At 33.1% G+C, this 19,787-nt stretch overlaps 3 protein-coding genes across 5 annotated transcripts in view; 2 read left to right on the top strand and 1 right to left on the bottom strand.

The window, feature by feature from the left end:
• The window catches only part of LOC128996317 (nuclear pore glycoprotein p62), a 31,713-nt gene extending 26,870 nt beyond the window's left edge, over positions 1-4,843 (bottom strand). The window contains exon 1 of the mRNA XM_054421563.1: positions 4,691-4,843. The gene's annotated coding sequence lies outside the window, so the exon portion shown is untranslated. The remainder of the gene's footprint in view (positions 1-4,690) is intronic.
• LOC128996316 (phospholipid-transporting ATPase ABCA1-like) overlaps positions 903-19,787 on the top strand; it is a 114,938-nt gene continuing 96,053 nt past the window's right edge. For all 3 annotated transcript variants that reach the window (XM_054421561.1, XM_054421560.1, XM_054421562.1), the window contains exon 1: positions 903-1,198. The gene's annotated coding sequence lies outside the window, so the exon portion shown is untranslated. The remainder of the gene's footprint in view (positions 1,199-19,787) is intronic.
• The window catches only part of LOC128996315 (phospholipid-transporting ATPase ABCA3-like), a 46,947-nt gene continuing 35,175 nt past the window's right edge, over positions 8,016-19,787 (top strand). The window contains exons 1-6 of the mRNA XM_054421559.1: positions 8,016-8,167; positions 15,213-15,475; positions 15,935-16,053; positions 16,601-16,834; positions 17,820-17,914; positions 19,337-19,492. Coding sequence (XP_054277534.1) covers positions 15,258-15,475; positions 15,935-16,053; positions 16,601-16,834; positions 17,820-17,914; positions 19,337-19,492 — 822 coding nt within the window. The 5' untranslated portion in view covers positions 8,016-8,167; positions 15,213-15,257. The remainder of the gene's footprint in view (positions 8,168-15,212; positions 15,476-15,934; positions 16,054-16,600; positions 16,835-17,819; positions 17,915-19,336; positions 19,493-19,787) is intronic.

Raw genomic sequence — 19,787 nt, forward strand, 5'->3', positions numbered from 1 at the left:
CGGGTACAGTTTCTTAACTGGGCTACCGTATGCTAATATCGATTGGAACTATCGATTTGAAATATTGATGAATAATCGATATTTCAAAACACAGTATATCTATTATAAAATTAATCTATCATAACCTAACCAACCAAACTTGTTGATGGTGAAAAAATCGCATGAAAACTTACTAATCGAATCGATTGTTTCAATCGATATTAGCGTAGCCCAGTTAAGAAACTGTACCCCTTAGGCCTAATTACTGAGTCACCCTTAAACTTTTACTTGGCCGTTTACTAATTTGCAATTTAATAATTGACAAGGAAATGTCAATAATTAAACTAAGTTTAGTTTAATTATTACATCAAACTTTACTGAAACAGAGCACTAATTTCTTACGCTTGGCTTCTTCTAAATAATAGGTACTTACCACTAAGGAAGGATGATTGATGAAGGATTTTACTCGCCGGTGTGGCAAACGCAAACACAAACACAATGGCTTGGAAAGAAAAGCTACTTTAACTGTAGGAAGATTATAAAATACTTGAATAAACAGGTGTTTATGTTTTTATACTGCAGCATCGGTCGCGAAAAGTAAAGCCACAATGATAAACACTAAACAGTCAAATGTAGGTAAGGTAGCTGTCAGTCAGAGTCAGTCGTCAGTCAAGTCAAAACTGTGTCTCTCCTCTCGGAGGAGTCGCTATTGGAGTCGCTCGCTAATAGCGACTCCTAACGTCTCGGTCTCGTTCTTGTTCTTCTGCCTCTTCCGACGCAGCAGTTAGTGACGTCAGCAAATAGTGACGTCAAACGGCACCTTAGAAATCTACCGTGTGGCGCACCCCTGGGTTGGGTGGGTGTCGGTGTCCTTGTTTTCTGTTTATTATTCTGTATTCGTGATTCCGTGAAAGAAGTTGTGTCACCTAAATTCTCGACCCGTTAATCATTGTGCACACCACTTATTAAGCGTATGCACGGCGTGTTTGTGATTAATCTTTGGTGTTACAGTGTATTGTGTGACGAGGATACCACGTTAAGGTTATAATAGAGAAATAAAGCAAAGAGCCCTCATAAAATAAGGCATTTCAGCTTGAAATAAGCTCACTGAAAAATGAAGGCCACAACGCAACAGTAACGTCATGACGTAGGCAACATCAAACTCCTGAATATTACCATTAACTATTAGTAAACAGGTTATTGGTGGAAATTTACACAGGTAAGTTTCAAAACGTTTCTCATAAATATTTAATACGCATAGTAAATTTTTAGAAACATATCTGAATACCGTAACCTACTCTTGTAGATTCATCAGTAGGCCTAGGCTAGGCTAGTTTCACTCTGCAAAGCTGGACAATCTTGATGTAAGCCTACATAGCCTACACTTATAGGTTTACCCTGTGTCATATAGCAAATCGTAGGCCTCATTCACAATATTTATAAGTTATAAGTTATTACGCTACCATAAGATGTGTTAAGGACTTCCGGTCAATTTAAAAATGATATTTGGATTTGTTTCTTACCCAGGAACAATACCCTAAAATATCCGACACGAATTCTGAAACACCCTGTATAAGTAAGTAATATAAGGTAATATAAAGTAAGATATCAAAATTAAAAATTCGTTTTTGGAGGCACCTATACGGAATAATTAAATGCATAGGTAAATGCACCAGTAGCTGACAGTGTTCCAGAAGCTGACAGTTTGAGTTTCTTTACATTATAATGTGGTCTCTTATAAATATGTACACATGATAGCATTGTTAGAAGAACATATGTTTATTCTTGATTTGTTTACAAACAAATCAGTGAAATTTAGCCCATAACTTACTCGCTGAAATGGTGGTGGTTTGAAAGCGACCCTGTCTGTACACATCACATTTAGTCGATTCCCTTAATGAAATTGTTAAGAAGGTAAGTTTGGTTTTTTTGTCATTTCGCTAAATTTCTTAAATAGTATAAATGGTTAGGCTCATTATTTTTATCAATTATACCTTTGTTGACAATTTCATGATAAAATTGGGGTGTTAGGGGTTTTGGATTTAAAATTATATCAATGTCAGGCTTTGGTACACAAAAGCCATACAAGTTCCACTAGCTGACAGGGGATATTTGCTACTTGCACAATATTAAATTGGTTTTACCCATTGAAATTTGCATGCTATTTATAGTTTATGTGATTTCACATTCTTTATAAAATGATTTTAATTTTTTAATTAATAAGCCAAATATCTTTAAAAAATGTACCTAGGTACATTTAAAAAAAAATATATATATTTTTTTTATGTAAATATTTTTTATTTTAAAATATGTAAAATAAATTTTCTTAATAACGTTTTACATGATTTTATTTATAACTTAATTATTCAGTTAGATTATATTCGTCTTATAAATTATAAAACCCTTAGGTTTGGCAGCTAGTACATTTATAGTTTCAGTGTCAGCTACTGGGACAACTGTCAGTCAGCTACTGGTACAAGCACTTTTTTCACTGTCAGCCACTGGAACTTGTACAAAGGTTGAATTAAGTTTAAAAATGTTATAAAATATATTTAAAAAACTCTTTTTGTATGACAAATTTGAAAACTACACTAAATTTAGAATCCCATAAAATCCGTAATATCTCTTTAGTTCCTATTTAGGCTATTCAAAACCACAGATTATTAAGTGTGTATAGTTTCTTATACTGTCAGCTACTGGTGCGTTTACCTCTTTTATGTTATAATAGATATATTTAAAAATATTGATTATTAATCAATATTTTCAATTTAATAGTTTCAAACGATATTGGCGTAGGCCTATCCCAGTTAAGAAACTGTAGGCCTACCCCCTAGCAGTGGCCAATGATTGTTACACGCTTGTTGGCTGTGATGCCTATAATAGCCACTATCGTAATGTAATAGTGCGGGCTGAAATTTTTGTAACGGTAAAAAAACCACTAATAATCAATTATGAAGTAAACAATTTAGGCTGTTTTAGGGTACAAAAGATCACATTCTGAACTTTCATTTTACCACATCAATTAACCGTTTACAAGTTGTATAAACAATGCCACAACAGTTAGGCTATAATTACAATAACATTTTGCCGCTGCGCCATTCCTGCAGTCGACGCTCGGAAAACGTAAAAACACGACTTGTTTGGCATTACCCTGCTCGGGTAATTTTCGTCTTTAAGATGTTGAGGGTGGCTACCACTGGATAGCCATTGAGTTTATTTCCATTGTGGTCTTGATTTTTTTTAGAACGAAATGTTGATTGGACAACAGATAGGCCTATTGTATGATTTTATGAAAACAGCTGCAATACAATAGTAGCCAGAGACGTTAAATAAAAATTATATACAGTGTAATCTTTAAGTTATTATTACTAGTCATATCTCATGATGTCATTTTGAAGAGGAAGAAATAAAGCTTTTGAGAGTGGCAGCCCTTTGCTCAGGGTTATTTCCGTTTGCTCTCTAAATTGGGGGCTTTTAGAGTACCGGTACGGGGGAAATTAGCCTGCCATAGGCGTCTTAGACAAGTAGGAATTTCATTTAGCCATGGAACATTGGATGAGTGCACAACACGTGTTTGCTGAAGGCATATAACAAAAACGTCGATATTATGGTTTGTGCTCAGCACACTTTCCGTTGTGGTTCAGTCTATCGCCGCAGGCTCCCGTACCATCAGGGAACGCCATCCTCCTTTGGGTGAATAACTTTGAAGCCACTGCTAGCACAACAAAGCGCTATAAAACTATTGCAGACATTATGCAAACGCTGAAAAGCGTCATGGGCTGATTTCAATTCATAATTCAACAATGTGTATAAAACCAAGTACGCCATTTTACTGACACTGTATTAAAAAATGTAATTATTTTTAAGGTGAAACATTAATTTCCACTCTTGTACTTAGGATTTATGTTAAAACAACTAGGCCTATCCTTTTATCCTAAATGAATTATTTGTGATTTTTCAAAATCATGCTGTTTCACTGCCTCACCCTGTATTTGCGAACGTACATTTACATTTACATACGTCATTTATTTTATTCCAAAAGTGCCGTTGTATAATGTATTTTAATAGAGAGTAAAAGAAAGGAGATTAGGCTAGCTTTTTTGCAGAAATCCCCTGGAGCTGAAATTTTTAATATCAAAATCCAGTAATCTCTGGGGATATGGCAACCCTAGATTATCCGAGCCCCAGTTATCATTTGTTCTTCCTTTTCCATTTTCTTCATTCTTCGCAGGACATTTCTGCAGCTGGTATCGCCTTTTGTCAGTGTTTGTCATTACAATGTTTTAATATTGACATGATTGTGTCGAGTATTATAGTTTAAGACAAACTCAAACCAAAATTAATTTTTCACTTTAAACACTCTAGGGATCCACCTTATTCTGTTTTTGTTAAATCCTGTAGATTGCTGACATAGCATAATTTAATAATAGGCCTACTTCTAAAAGTTTTACATTAAGAAGTGTTAAGCATGTTTGATTTAACTTATTGTTTTCCTTAAATAACCAAATCAAATCAAAATGTACAGTCTTAATAAAAAGAAATACTTTCCAAGAAAATACAAATTATTTATCATTTCGCATTCACTATGCATTGATATCAAAACATTTAAAATTTACAAGTATTTGACTCGCTAATGTGGTACCGTAAGCCCTAACCTCAAAATCTAAGAGACCACTGTGTTATCTTTGGTTATTGTGATTACTATTCTCACCTTGAAGCTTGAAAGGTTGTCTTCGAATCGAATAAAAAGTTCTTAAAACAGGCCTCGCCTCAGAACCCAATAGTCATTCATTCTTCCTTGAAAACATACCTACTAAGAAATATGTGGAAAACTATGAAATTAATTTTTACTACACGTTTTACTTCCCACTTTCAAGCTGAGTCAAGCACTAGTTTTTGTGTTACTGATAGCCAGTTACTGATAACTGTAATCTAAAAAAGTATTATATATAAAACCGGAGAAGTGTCAATTGAAATAGTCTCTTGAGTTGGCTATCTAACTTTCTTGATAATTTTTCACAACATTCTTAATAGTGACTCACCGTTTATTTGGCGGGAACTGTTTGTTTTCATTTCTAACTACCATTGCAAGCATCTAGTTTGGAACAATGCTGTACGAAGTATTGTATAGTCCTCTTCGGATCTCAATTATTGTAAGTTTAAATCGTGTTTTTAAGTTGTCATAACATAGGCCTAAGTGCAATGATATTATCTAATTACAAACATGTGTTGCTGTAATTGTGCAAATAAATTGCTCTCATCACAGCAAACATGGTTTGGAAATTGTACTTGACTTGTTCAATTTTTATCTATAAACCGGTCCATAATAAAAGTAAACTAGGGTGACAAAATAATAATGTAGAATGATAAACCATTTTTGAAAGTGTTGGATTGAAAATCAAAAATTGGTTTACGGGGTATGAACCACCCTACACCCTTCCTATGTTCGGATAGGAGTGCGAATGCAAATTAGGTGTTTTTTAGCGAATTTCCCATATATGGAATAAGCTATTGCCGTAGGTCTCATGGTGAGACCTAGATCCGGGACCGATTTACATTTATGTTTTGAGGTCCCCAGAGTCCAAAAACACCATTCGTTCAAATTCATATATATACGAAAATATATATATATATTATGTGTCCGTAAGCTAGATAACTTGAGCAAAAATTATCCGATTTTTATGAAATTTGACCACAAATGTGTAAACCTACATTTATTCAAACGAGTTCGCGAACCAGCATAATCGGACCATGGGAAACGGGGGTTTATTTGGGTTTAATGGGGTAAAAATTGATTTTTCCCATTTTTGACCCTACAAACACAAAATTTCAAACCATTTTGTAGAGCTTAAAAAAAGAAATAATTTTGAATATTGAAGCGTTGTTGTATGCCTAACCATTACGTAGATAGGCTACCTAATTAAACAAATTTTAAATTTCCATGTTATTCTTATGGAGAATAAATAAACTGTTGTATTTAGCTTGTTTATTGATATATTTTAATAAAATTTGGCAATTTTGCATATTTTATACTAAGATATCAACATTTTAATAAAAAAAAACACACCTCAATACATTCCCTGTAGAAGCAAACCTAAGTACCGGTACTCACAAACATTTATGTTACGGTACCTATTTAAATAAGAAGTAAATTTTAAGGGAATATTTTAGTAGAAATACAGCCACGTAAATGGAAATTCGCTTAGTCTGCAGGTTTGCTGCGGCGGGGGTATTAACTTGTTTGATAAAAAAAACCACTAATATGATCTCTCTCAATTTGATTTTTAGGTTATATAAAATTATTATCGAGTGCTCAGTAACCCGATTTCCAAATTGAAATGTATTTTGATCCCCGTATTTTTGGAGTTGAATTCCTTTACACTTTGCAGCTTTTGTGTGAAATATTGCACTGTTTTTAACTTTGATAAGTAAATATACTGTGCATTGATATAATATATATATGAACTTTTTCTCTGATAAATGATAAATTATGATTTTGTATGATTTGTACTGAACATAGACATTTTATAATGTTCCGATTTGTTTCCCAAACATAACCTTGGTGCGAATGATAAGCAATTAAATAGGTTCTACTTTGTTCTTTTCTTCAGATGATACTCTGTTTTTACCTACCCAACTTTTATAGGGTATCCGATTGGCGACTAACTGAAGGTTATCATATTGATTACCGGAATCAAATGAACTTCTGAAATTGTGTCTAATACTAAAAATTACCCTTACTTTATTAGATTTGTGCTGAAGAGAGCAAACATTTTTACCTAATACTAAGGTGCTTTGTTTTTTTTTTTTATCCACGCCAGTGACTTTCTAAGGGAACGGTTGAAACACTGGTGTCTTTACTATCCAACATTGATTTTCTATTAGATAGCATCGTCAATTGGTAGCCCAATGACAATGGCATTTGAGTCTGGTAACAAAACAATTTAGATTGAAATTGAACCAGCAAACTTTATTTGAAGTCAGCACCATAACCACTTTGCTATCCAGACAATTGTCTTGAGAACATACTGTTGTAAAAGCTATGTGTACAGTTCCCTCATTTGGAATATTAACTACTATTGTTTACCATAGCAATGTCACGCTGAGAATACATTTCACGGTTGAACGTAAATGTACCGCGACACCTGGAAGGCATGCCTTATCAACCCGTGAACAGCAAACTGTAAAAGTGTTTCTTCAGCAAACTGTGGTGTAATTTATTGTGGTTATCTTATCTCCAGGGTTCGTTACAAACTCTAGCTAGTCTGCCAATTTCGAACTCACAAACCGTGTCAATGTATCGTTCGTTTTGTAGTTTTGCGCGTGTGTTTGTTCTTGTGTGTGGCTAAGTGCAATAGCTGTTGCTTACGTAGGATGTACGACATATCTTCCTTAGTGGTGGGTTTTATTACCAATCATATTATGTGGTGGTTTAGTGGAAACGGTTTATGTTTTAGTCTTTAAATATTGTAAATACAACTGTTGTGTCAATTTACCTTAAGTGTAAGTACACTTATAAATAATAATATTTTTTTAATACAAAACAGACATTTTTGTGTTTGTACTCAAATAAACAATGTAGGTAACCTATTAAAAAAACAAAAACCCATTTTTTATGTAGTTCTGATCAAATTAATTTGCATTGACCTTTTGGTACTATTCAAATATTAAACTTAATACTAGCTGCCTTTAAAAAATTACTTAGTCCTCCACAATACATATTCTGTCCAAAATGTACTGCTATCGAGCATAAAAAAACATGTGATTTTGATTGATAACATCATTATTTCATGCTATAGTCAGACAGGATTCTTCATTAATTTTGATTCTACCATTTAGAACATTAGGTTTTAACTTCTATCATTGGTTACGGTTTTATGGTTAACGTCGTGTAAAGAGAGTTGTACTTTACGACCAGTTGTCATTTAGGTATGTTTTGACAAGAGTAAAACAGTTGTGCATGATGTTAATGTGCAGTGTAATAAGGTGAGCCAGTTTAAAATGTCTGTGTGATGTGTTGGCATATGAAGCCTGATCTCCCTGTTGACGGTTTTCAACTAACTTAATTATTTAACATGTTATTTCTAACAAAGTTAAAATTATTCTTACAACTTGCTCTCAGGGCCATTTATATTGGAGGTGATAGTTTTTTGCCGCACCATGCAACAAGGAATCTTCGCCTCATAAAGTCAGTGAGTCAGTATAATGTGTTTTAGCTTAAAGTCTAATCTCCACTTTATAGGCTTACCTCCGTCAGTAGGCCAAAATTGTGTTTTCTATTTCAACTAATGTTGATCAAAACTAACATGTTTAGTTTCGTCGCACTGCAACATCGTCGGAGCTTTACGTCAAAAACATCAAATAATTTACATAAAATACAACACGGGACACGGAACATTTAAAACACAAAATAAAACGATAGCGCTATCATGACACGGCACGGCAGCGGTTGTAGGCCGTATCATGATAGCGCTATCGTGTTATTTCGTATTTTAAATGTTCCGTGTCCCGTGTTGTATTTTATGTAAATTATTTGATGTTTTTGACGTAAAGCTCCGACGTTGTTGCAGTGCAACGAAACATGTTAGCTTTGATCAACATTAGTTGAAATAGAAAACACAATTTTGGACTACTGACGGAGATAAGCCTATAAAGTCATTATCCGTAGTCCAGGGGCTATCAGAATGAATAATATCTAATCTCCAGTTGATCTCCAGTTGATTTGAATGGGGGAGCGGAAATACTGTGGAATCAAACTGAACGGAATATTTACAAAAATTAAAATCAGTTAGTTCTGATGTACAAATCAGCTGTTTTCAACTCTGGCATCGGTGTTGTATGCCAAACCTTGCTATCTAAAAATGCACTTACCACATTTCATCAATACTTTTTATTTAATTCCTTTGCACCGGGAGTGCCATCTTAGATAGGCCTACTTGTGATATATCTTATCATTGCCTGACACATTCTAATCGGATCTAATTCAGTCATAAGACTCAATATCAGTTGTTGATAAGTTTATATCCAAGTGTTTCTTTGTTGGCTTAAGGTACTAGATAATGCATCGTTCTATACTTAAAGATTAGAGCTACAATATAGTAAACTAATCTGTACTAGTTAACTTGTTATATAAGTTAATTAAAAGCAGTGAGCATTTGTTAGTCTTCTTCTTCGTGCTGTCAAAATAGATAAATTGATCAAAATGTCCATCATACATATTATAGTAAGAATAAAAAAAGGTTAAACCCTTCCTTTTAAAGCCTGTCTGACCTGTCTTGAGACATGAACTTCTTCCAGACATCTTGATCGATAATCACTGAAGTAAAATATAAAATTCAAAGGATATACTGTACAAACGATATAACAAATATGTAAAAATATAGTGGTTTACAAAAAGGGGTAATCGGCTAAAAAGTATTAATTGAATAGGTACTAAACCTTATCCAATTGACTTTTTAAAGGTTTTAATGTAAAACCAAATTTCACAAATACCTAATTGTTGAATTCAGCAATTTCATCTAATGGTAATTAATTTTAGCGTTATAGCCTATGTGTTTTTTACATATAATTGACAGTCAGAGATTTTGGGGAGGGGACGCTTTTGAGGTAGGCCTAGGTTGCTTAAATTTGTCCTAACCTTTAGTTTAATTGACCAGAACACATTCAATTGAATAATGTTTCGTACATATTTATGAATATTAATAATTTCTTCCTAAAGCAAAAACTGTTTTATATCCATAATTAGTTCTTAAAAAGGAAAACATGTTTTGATAAAGAATAAACTACAGTACTTGGTGACTCAGACTTTTCAGAATGCAATGGTATTTACTCATCCTATCAGGTGTGAAATGTATGTTTGTTGAGAAGCTAGGTGATGTGGCATACGTCCTAGAAATTTATAAAATAGGAATTGCTGTAGTGATTGAATGTGTTTTGCTCTTTCTGAATCAAGGTATGAAAAATCATAGCGAATTTCCCATATGGGGAAAAAACTATTTTGTTTGATAGGCAAAGGGTAAGTTTTTAATCAATTTAATCATTTCCCATTTTCTACAGTAAATATGAAACCTGTTTTTACATGCTAGGTTTTACATCGCCATACTGAACACCTTAATGAATCAAATCAATGTTGTATCTCTATTCTTAAAAGTTCGTAGAATTTATTTTTAACTACACACTATGAAATTTAAAAAAAAACTATAAACTATTTAGTTTAAAGCTGATTTTGGATTATATTATTTTTATTTCCCAATCTCCAAATTTAGCTCCAAAAGACATTTTATTCTATCCCAGTTACGATCTTCGGTTGTGGCTTATTTATCTTTTTAATCACTGCAATTATGTCTGATTGATGTATTTGATATGAGTCAGTTAAGTTTTAGTCATCCAAAGCCGGTTTCCGTTTACATTTTTAGTTCAACAGCAAGCTTATTCTACTTGTGGTTTGAGTGCAAGTGTCGGTCAATGAGTGACATTAGAACTAATGACCCAGTAATGGATTGCATGGAGGTCAAGTCTGTGAAATCATAGCCATTTACAGTAATGGTGAATAGTCAGCTGTGACTATTTGATTTCCCTGTTTCGCTTGTATGTATTGCTCAACATTTGAATAGATTCATTGAACACTTGTGTTCTCTTGCAACAAAACAGTTGCATGAATTCATTCTGGGAAAATGATTAAGGCTCTAAAACATATGAGTGCATTCACACTAACCATTTCATAATAGATTTTTTCTGATTGAACTTTTCGTCTAGTCTGTGAATTTTTTAATGCTCTTTTAGTTGTTTAATTTTTGTTATTTCAGTAGAACCTCGATAACAAGTCACCCTTGATAACATCACAAATGGTTGTTCTTTCAGAACTATTTACCGTATTGAATGTGTTTTTACATCCCTAACAGCATTAAATTCACCTTTCTATAACCACTTTTACCTTCTCCCCAAAGTAGATAGTTTTCGAAGTGGTATTTGTGTGTGTGAGTGTCTGTATGTACGTGGATGTTTGCCACACCGGTAGTCAGATTTTGATGAGATTTGGTATGTAGGTATCCATGGTATTTCCAGGAGTTTTTTTTTCAATTTTTTGAAATTTAGATTTTTAATGGTGATTTTTTACATAAAACCCCATAAAATAACGGAAAAATTGTATTTTCCCAAAAATGGCCAGAACGATTTTATAAAGATTTAGTATGCTGTAGCCCTCTAAATTCTGAAAAAAATGGTAGAACTCCCATTCCTGTAAAAATTATGGTTCAAAAGTTACTGTAACTTATTTCATTTTCCCATAAAACCCAATAAAATAAGATAAAAACTGGTTTTGATTGAAATTAGTATGTGATGGTCCTTATAATTTTTAACAGCATAGTGCATAGTGCTATAAAAATTACGGTTCAAAAGTTGATGCAACTTTTGTGATTTTACATAATTAAGTTATCATAGTTATTCTCATTGCTTACCCATGATACAGGTTGTTTACAAGCTAATGGGAGAAAATATGTGTCCGATTGCTCATACCGTTTATTGCTTTATAAACAAGATTAAACTTTATTCAAAATACATACTGTATCAGGTTAAATACATTAAAAATTATACCACACACAACTTCCCCCTTAAATTCCACGTTTTCAAGAAACAGACATATAAAGAAGAGGCAGTTTAAGAAATGTTTATGTATGTAAAAATTGTAGCCTAATAGTTTTAGTCAAGAAACCTGTTAAATGTTGAAAGTTGTATTGATTGATTTAACATTTAGTAATCTGCTATAGTGGATTTATTCAATTTGTCTGTAATTGTTACTTCTCCAGACTATAAAGTGAATTCATGACTTAGAGAAGTTTGTAATTGAGGAAAGTGGTGTAAGGGCGGGTCCAATAAGGGTGTGGTAGGATTGGAATCTATTTTCGTCCTTCGACTGTGAACTTAATTTCTTTGCTTTAGGCTTATGCTTGTGAATCCATATTAATAATCAAAGTTCATGATTACTATAGGCCTACTCAACATTCTCAGTAAGCAGATTATTATATGTCGTAATTCATAGTCCATTGAGAGGAGTTTTCTTGCTGTATAATAATAATGAATGTGTAAAACACTTACTGTTTGATTAATTGAAACTTGTAATTTCTAGAACTTTCCAGACAACCAAATGACATATTACCTTGGTAGAACCCGTACGTGTACATGCCAACCTTGTAGATAAAATAGAACATTCTAGAGGACATTATGCTAAATTGTCCTATGAGTCACAACTTGACAGATTTCATACTCCAATTTAAAACTATTTTCACTGATTTAAAATTTAATCAAATACATATTTTAACTAAAATTTGATATAAAATGTTAACAAAAAATAAACAGAAAAAAAAGTTAAAAACTTATTGGTAAACTAAATATTACAAGTATGTAGTATATAAATGTTAACACTGCTTAAATAATCCTTAGTTTAGAAAATTATGTTTTCTTCCTCCTCTTAAACACAGTATAAGCAGATAATCTTGTTTTAGTCAAAATGTTTGGTGGAAATATTTATTTTGGATGCCCCTGAAAACCAAAAAGTGGTTTTTCAGTTAGTCATGGCTGTATATATGTATGTGTGTGTGCGTGAATGTCTACAGAACTACAGACTACACCTTTGATCCAATATTAAAGAGATAGTATGTGGGTACCGTACTAATCTATGGTACCTCCAGGCGTTTTTTTTTTCAACTTTTTGAAATTTTGATTTTTAATGGCGATTTGTCCATAATAACTAAAAAAATAACAGAAAAGTCAGACTTTTTCAAAAACGGTTTAAACGGATTCAATCAAAATTTGGTATGTTCTGGTAATTTTAACTATAAACAAAATTACGATCAAAAGATGTGACTTTTGTGATTTTACCCCAAATAACATCGTTACTCCTACCACTTATAAGGGTTTTTGAAAAGCTTAGAAGAAAGTATGTGTTGGTTTGCTGGTACCGTTTATTGACTGCCTATTAATTCTTTCTCTTTTTTATTTTTATCATATTTATTTTGCATTCACTCGTCACTCGTTTGCTGATCTTCTCCGAGGATATTTTCTCCTTGAATCATCCCTATTAAACCTGTGCACTCAGCCTTGACAAGTAGAAGTAATAAATTGACAGCTAAGGGAAAGTGGAAAGCCAGTTGTAAATAACTTTCTATGAGGGATGTGCAAGTAGTAGATTTATTAGTTGAGTTTACAAAAAACCCGCAAGATTGGAGCTTTTTCAAGCCGAGTATTTTTATAGTGAAATGACAGGTGCTTCAAATATCAAAATTAAGTTTTCCTAAAACTATTAAATAAGTACTTTCAGTATGTACTAAACAATGTAAAATACAGTTTAAGTAGCTTTATAGGCCCTATAAACTATTTAATACATTACACTTACAGACACTGCAGGAATAACTGCACATATGGTGTGATCTTCAGGGTATGAATTTTCTTTTATCTAATTTATCAAAGAACCGTAAAAAAAAAACTCTAAAGTTGAATACCGAAAGTTAAATCAAATAATTACTGTACAACTTGCCATATTTGATGCAATTTTTATACGTTGTATAACTTCTATAGCATAACTTCTGGGGGAGCAAGCTGGTCTACTGGTTAGAGGTTCAAATCCCGCCAAATCACCAATGGATTTTATCCATGTGATAATGCCGCAACCCTTAGGTCTAGCCTGAAGTAATGTGAAAAACAATCACAGGCTCGTGCCTAGCGTCTTAGGAAAAGAAATATCATAAACTAAATTCAATTTAATAATTTTTTTGTGATAACTATTGAAATTCATTGACCAGTAAACTTCACTCCAAAACATTTGTGATAGAAGGGGTCAATATTGTGAACAAGAAGTGTTTGGCAATGTTGTGTGAGTATAACAAGTAGTGTTGTTAAACAATAACTTGTTGTGCTGACCTACACAAGGCTGTTGCTTTAAGTAGGCCAGTGCACTTGATGAGGGGGTCAGTTTTGTGTGGAGTGGTGAGTATGGTGCACCGGAGGACAGGGTCCTGCTGGGGGGGCTGGAGTAATAATAATTAAGGGTTTTCAAAATTGGTGTTTAGAGTCTTTTCCGAATTGGGGTTACAGATTCTAACTAAATGATTTATACAGTTCCAGTCGACTCTACTTTTTCGATTGTTTCTTATCTTTGTGTTCTTTGTATTGTTTTGGGTTTTAATAAAGTTTGGTTTTATAAACGAGTGTTCCCCAAACCACCTGTAACGTTAGGTACCTCTGGCTGGAAGTACCCACAACAATACAAAGAACACAAAGATAAGTAACAATTGAAAAAGTAGAGTAGACTGGAACTTAAACCATTTAGTTAGATACTGTAACCCCAATTTGGAAAATACTCTAAAACACCAACTTTGAAAATCCTTAACATTAACTTTCCTGGCTAGGGCTCCAGGTCCCCCAGCAGGACCCTGTCCTCCGGTGCATCACACTCACCACACCACTCAAAAAAAAAAAAAAAAAAAAAAAAAAAAAAAAAAAAAAAAAAAAAAACTGACCCCCTGATCAAAAAGCACTGGCCTACTTAAAGCAACAGCCTTCTGTAGGTCAGCACAACAAGTTGTTGTTTAACAGCAGTTCCAGCCTACTCACACAACATTGCCAAACACTTCCTGTTCACAATATTGACCCTTTCTATAACAAATTGAATACAGTAGCCATTAATTACATCCACCAATTATAGCTTTTAATTTATTTTATCTACTCTCTGCTGTCTTCACTAAATCGTCAAATTTTGTAAGGACAAGGAAATGCAATTTTTGTTTGTCATAATTAACTTATTCGTCATAGCTGTAAAAGGAGCTCTGATAACTGCTGTTAAATTAAATCAAATGGATGCATGTTGTATTTATGGCAATGGCTTAATATGGTTCAAACAAAAAAAAAGTGTCTGTCTCTCTGGCCTAACCTCTAAAATATGCTCTCATAATTTATTTGCCAGATTTGGGAAGCTGTCACCGTCATTTCGTTTGGCCCTTGCCGTTTCCAAACCAAGCAATTTATACTATTCTCAGTTTTAACAACTTAAATTCAGAATGTTTTAAGGCCAGTTGACTATAAGAGTTATAAAATAACTTCCTATAGTAATGATTATGCTTTCATTCTGCCATACTGTACAAATATAAAAGCTTCCAACAAACTCATCTCAGTTACACAAAACTACACTTATAATTTTACTATATTCAACTAAACTCGACTAATCACACATTTTCTTCCAGAGCAGCAACTCACTAAGCGAAGAGAAAGAACACAAACGCAGCAACATGTCATTCTTCTGGCGGAAATGTCAGGTGTTGATGTGGAAGAATGTGATCGTGAGGAAGCGTCACTGGTTCCTCACCCTGATCGAGCTTGTGTTCCCAATCCTGCTGTTCTGGCTGGTGGCATGGATGAGGCAAAACTCTGTCTTTGGACAGCAGGCCAGCGAGGTACCCACGACGGTGAATCCTCTTTTGAACGAGAACACCGTGAGAGATTACAGGTTTGTTGTTTTACATTGCAGTTCTTTCTTAAACTAGAATGCAGAAATAATGTTAAGGATAGTGGAAGTGGATGTTCATTGTTTTCACCGTTAAAATTATACAGTGAAATCTCAATTCTCAGGAGATGACGACGTCTTCTGGATGCCGAAATAGCAAAAATATTGGAGTTTTTTTTTTTCAGACCATTCCATTTTCCTACAAACCTACTACTATTCATGTTAATTGAATAGTTGGTTTTAGTAGTTTGCTATGGTTTTTAAAAACTCAATAAAGTTTACTTGATTGTTTTTAATCTCTTGATTATTTAAAAATTTAAGAAAAAAATACTATACACATTTACAGGTGTTTTTTTACTTAATTTTGAAAATATGATCATAGATAAAGCAGAGAACTTCACACATTCAAGCAAATTCTTTTCTTGAAGTTTTTTTATTCTCTGCCTACATGTTTTTCTACAGTTTCATCCATCACGATGTAGTCAACTTTGCGTACACTCCCGACACACCGTTCACTCGAAAAGTCATCACGGAACTGAACAAAACATTGATCTACTATCTGAAGGATAAAAGCAAACTGGGTGAGTTTAAACTATTGTTTTGGGTAATTTACAATTCAATGCTCTTTGTTTAAGCGTACACATAATTAAAGGTGTCAAATGTATATATTCATATTCATATATTGCTTGTTTGGGAAAGTTGCACTTGGTTTTTTAAGTATTTCTTCTACTTAAAGAAAAAAACTGTCCCCGTTGCCTTTTTGCAACAAAAACAAGTTTCAAATGACTAATACTTTATGTTTGACCTCTTTGATAAATTACTAAGAAATCAGGGCATAAAGGAAATAAGATTATTTTTAAAGTTAAATTAATAATGAGTGAAATCAAACTTTACCATAACTTGACACACATGTAATGGTAATAATATGATTAGATTTGTCTTTAAAATGTTAATTTTGGTTGTTCTAGTTTTTAAATTGTTTATGAGAAATCAGAGACTAAACATTTAAATAATGGTGTACTAGAAGCAGACTCGTTAAGTATTACTAATAATTACAGACCTAAGAGAATAGGATCAGCATTTGCATTCCATATTCATAAACTAACACATGTAATGGGTTTATTTTAGAATCTTTCGACGTCGTTGAATCAGAATACAAGCTAGAAGAGTTTTTCCACCTCAAGTATGAAAATGTGTCTACGTTCACCAACTACATTGGATACGGAATAGTTTTTGAAAATGTTGGAAATGGTTCTGAAATTCCAAAGGATTTTAAGTACAAAATCCGTAGCACTATTCCGAAATGGGACACAAAAGATTTGTTTCCCCAGTTCTTACCTGCTGGGCCTACCGATCAAGGAGGTAAGTTAGTATTTCTTTCTAAAATTCTTTACTGAATTTTATTTGGAATTCGACTGCCAATTATTTATTATGGTACTCATCTTATTGGCTTTTATATAGCCAAAATGTTTACTGTTTCACTGCAAAGATAAGTGGTCTTAAAGACATTTAAAAAATGGGAACTGTATTTTTTCAAGTTTGGACATAAAAACTATTATGGCTGTAATTGAGAAATGCTATAAAATAGATCTCATAGATTGACTAACATAAAATAGAGTAATTTACTATAAATTTTGCCTAGCCTTGAGCATTAGCCTTTATGTATTTTTATTTTAGCAATGAATATTTCATATAACCAATAATTTATTAATGTGTTGTAACCTGTGAACCTGTTTTGCTACATCTAGTGTATAAGTTTTTTTTCACCCACCTTAATTTAATTTTTATTTTGTGGATTTTTTTAGATGTTCCTTGATTTACAACTATTTGTATGCCATTTTTTTAATCTGAGAAGATATTCAACTATCTTTTGAGTGGACTATTGGTTTTAGAGAATTTCCCTATAGAAAAGTAGCTCTTACCGTAGGTGGCATGGTAAGACCTAGGCTCGGGACCGATTTACTTTTTCATTTTGATGTCGCCAGAAAAAGGCCAAAAACACCATTCATTAAAATTTTTATATATGTTTATTTTACATATATATTTGTCCGCAAACACGATAACTTGAGTAACTTTTGTCAGATTTTGATGAAATTTGGTTTCAAGGTGTAAGGCGGGATAAACTTGAATAAGTTCGTGAACCAGCATGATCGGACTATGGGAACGGTGTTTTACAGGTGATTTATGGGGTAATAATTGGTTTTTCTCATTTTTGAACCTCAAACCTTTAATTGAACCTTTAATTAAATTTAATTGAAAATCAATTCAGACAAATGGAAATTTGTTTAGTCATCAGGTTTGCTGCGGTGGGGGTATTAATTGTGCTCACAATATATGTATTTTCCAGACAGTTACCTGTACAAAGGGTTCCTAGCTGTGCAGATGGCCGTTGATAATGCATACATTAAAGTGGCCAGTGAATCAGTCTCATCTAAATATGAAGTAAGTTTCAATTACTTAATATTATAAGCCTGCCTTAAGTTTTTACTTTTTTCTGTGGTAAGTTATTGAGAAATAACCTTAAAAACTTGAAAGCCTTTCTAAAAGGTTCAACAACCTAAATGTTATAAAAGTATTATAGCCTATTCAGAATAAATTTAAAATGTTTATAAGTTTCTTTACACAATGCGTTAGCTGATAGTAAACATATCTTATTTCTCTTCTTTAATTAATTTTCATACCAGTAAAATTGAAGATCATCTCCGTGAGTATTTTGCTAACCCATAAAATGAAACGTTAAATATTACTAGACAATACACAACCAATATGACGAACAAACTAATCTTTCAAACTACCACATAAAACGGTTCATGACGCTTCAGATAGAAGCAGTTAATGGACTAAGCAGCCTACAAAGCGATACCTGCAGAGAAGTCTTCAGTTTGTAGCCTACAAAGAGATACCTGCAAAGAAGCCTACGACAAGTCACTGCCCATCACAACCACCTTACCAGCATGCTTCAAATTGCTCACAACCATTCTATCACCTGACGCTGTAAGAAAAATCCCATCATCTACAAGAAGATTTAATATACCAACCACCAGCGCAAATGATCGTCCTCTATCAACAAAAGGCTCCTTGATTGTTTGTCTTATAGCAAGATGCTTCTCTCACTAGAAGAATAGCTGCATTGAAAAAAGAAAAATAGGACTGATCGTCTAAAAAATTTAGCTGTACAAACATCCAAAAAATTGTCTTTCAGTATTTCTGGATGGAGCGAGGTATTTGCAATTTTTGTTCTGAATTGGTTGTGTACAAATTACAACTATGTTACAATCCTATTGTAATTTAAGTTGGTTTTTCATCATGAATTTTGTCCCTAAACATTTTTCAGGCCCAGTTTGTATAAAAAACACAAATACTGTTTGTGTTTTGTATTTGTATTCTGGCCAGCCACAACAATTTGGCAAGCACAGTTTCTCTTTTAAAAGCCTATTGTATTTTAATTTTGCCCTGAAGTAAATGTTGGTAGGTACAGTGTTTTTACTTTTCCATATTTAATTTCCATATTTATGCATACCTTGAACTACTTTTAAAGATAACTAGATAGGCGTAGAAAGCTGTTTGACTAATCTTTTCAGATGACATGGTTTGTGTTGTTTGAAAATTGTTTAAATTATTAAGAATTAAATGTGATTCTACCGATTTTGTTTTTGAACGATAAAACTACTTGATCATACACTAAGAGGATATCATGTTTTTTTTGCTCAAAATGTTTAAAATGTTTCCAACAAAAATATTTGAAAAAGATATCTATGTGATTCTTTTTTATTTATTCAACTTTAAATAAAACCATAAAACCTGCATGTTAATTCTCTGAGTAATAATTTCAAACTCACATTATTAATTATTTTTATTTTTCAGACATCAATTCAAAAATTTCCATTTCCAAAGTACACAGTGGACATCTTCAATGAGCTGTTCAAATCTTTCATGCCGTTCTTCACGATGCTGAGTTTTGCCACCATAAGTATTTCCGTCTTGAAAAAAGTGGTTGAAGAAAAATCATCTGGAGTTTCGGTTAGTTACTTTTTATTGAAAACTCTATGTAATTTACTTCATTGGGAACTGAGTCGGATGATGAAAATCATACAACTTAGTAGCCTTCACTACTGGTATTTGGCCAGTCGTGGAACGTCGAGGTGATTTACTTCATTGGGAACTGAGTCGGATGATGAAAATCATACAACTTAGTAGCCTCCACTACTGGTATTAGGCCAGTCGTGGAACATCGAGGTGATTTACTTCGTTGGGAACTGAGTCGGATGATGAAAATCATACAACTTAGTAGCCTCCACTACTGGTATTAGGCCAG

The sequence above is a fragment of the Macrosteles quadrilineatus genome, unplaced genomic scaffold, assembly GCF_028750875.1.
Source record: "Macrosteles quadrilineatus isolate MER2022 unplaced genomic scaffold, UCM_ALF_1.0 Scaffold_6__1_contigs__length_79288215, whole genome shotgun sequence".
NCBI lineage: Eukaryota > Metazoa > Arthropoda > Insecta > Hemiptera > Cicadellidae > Macrosteles > Macrosteles quadrilineatus.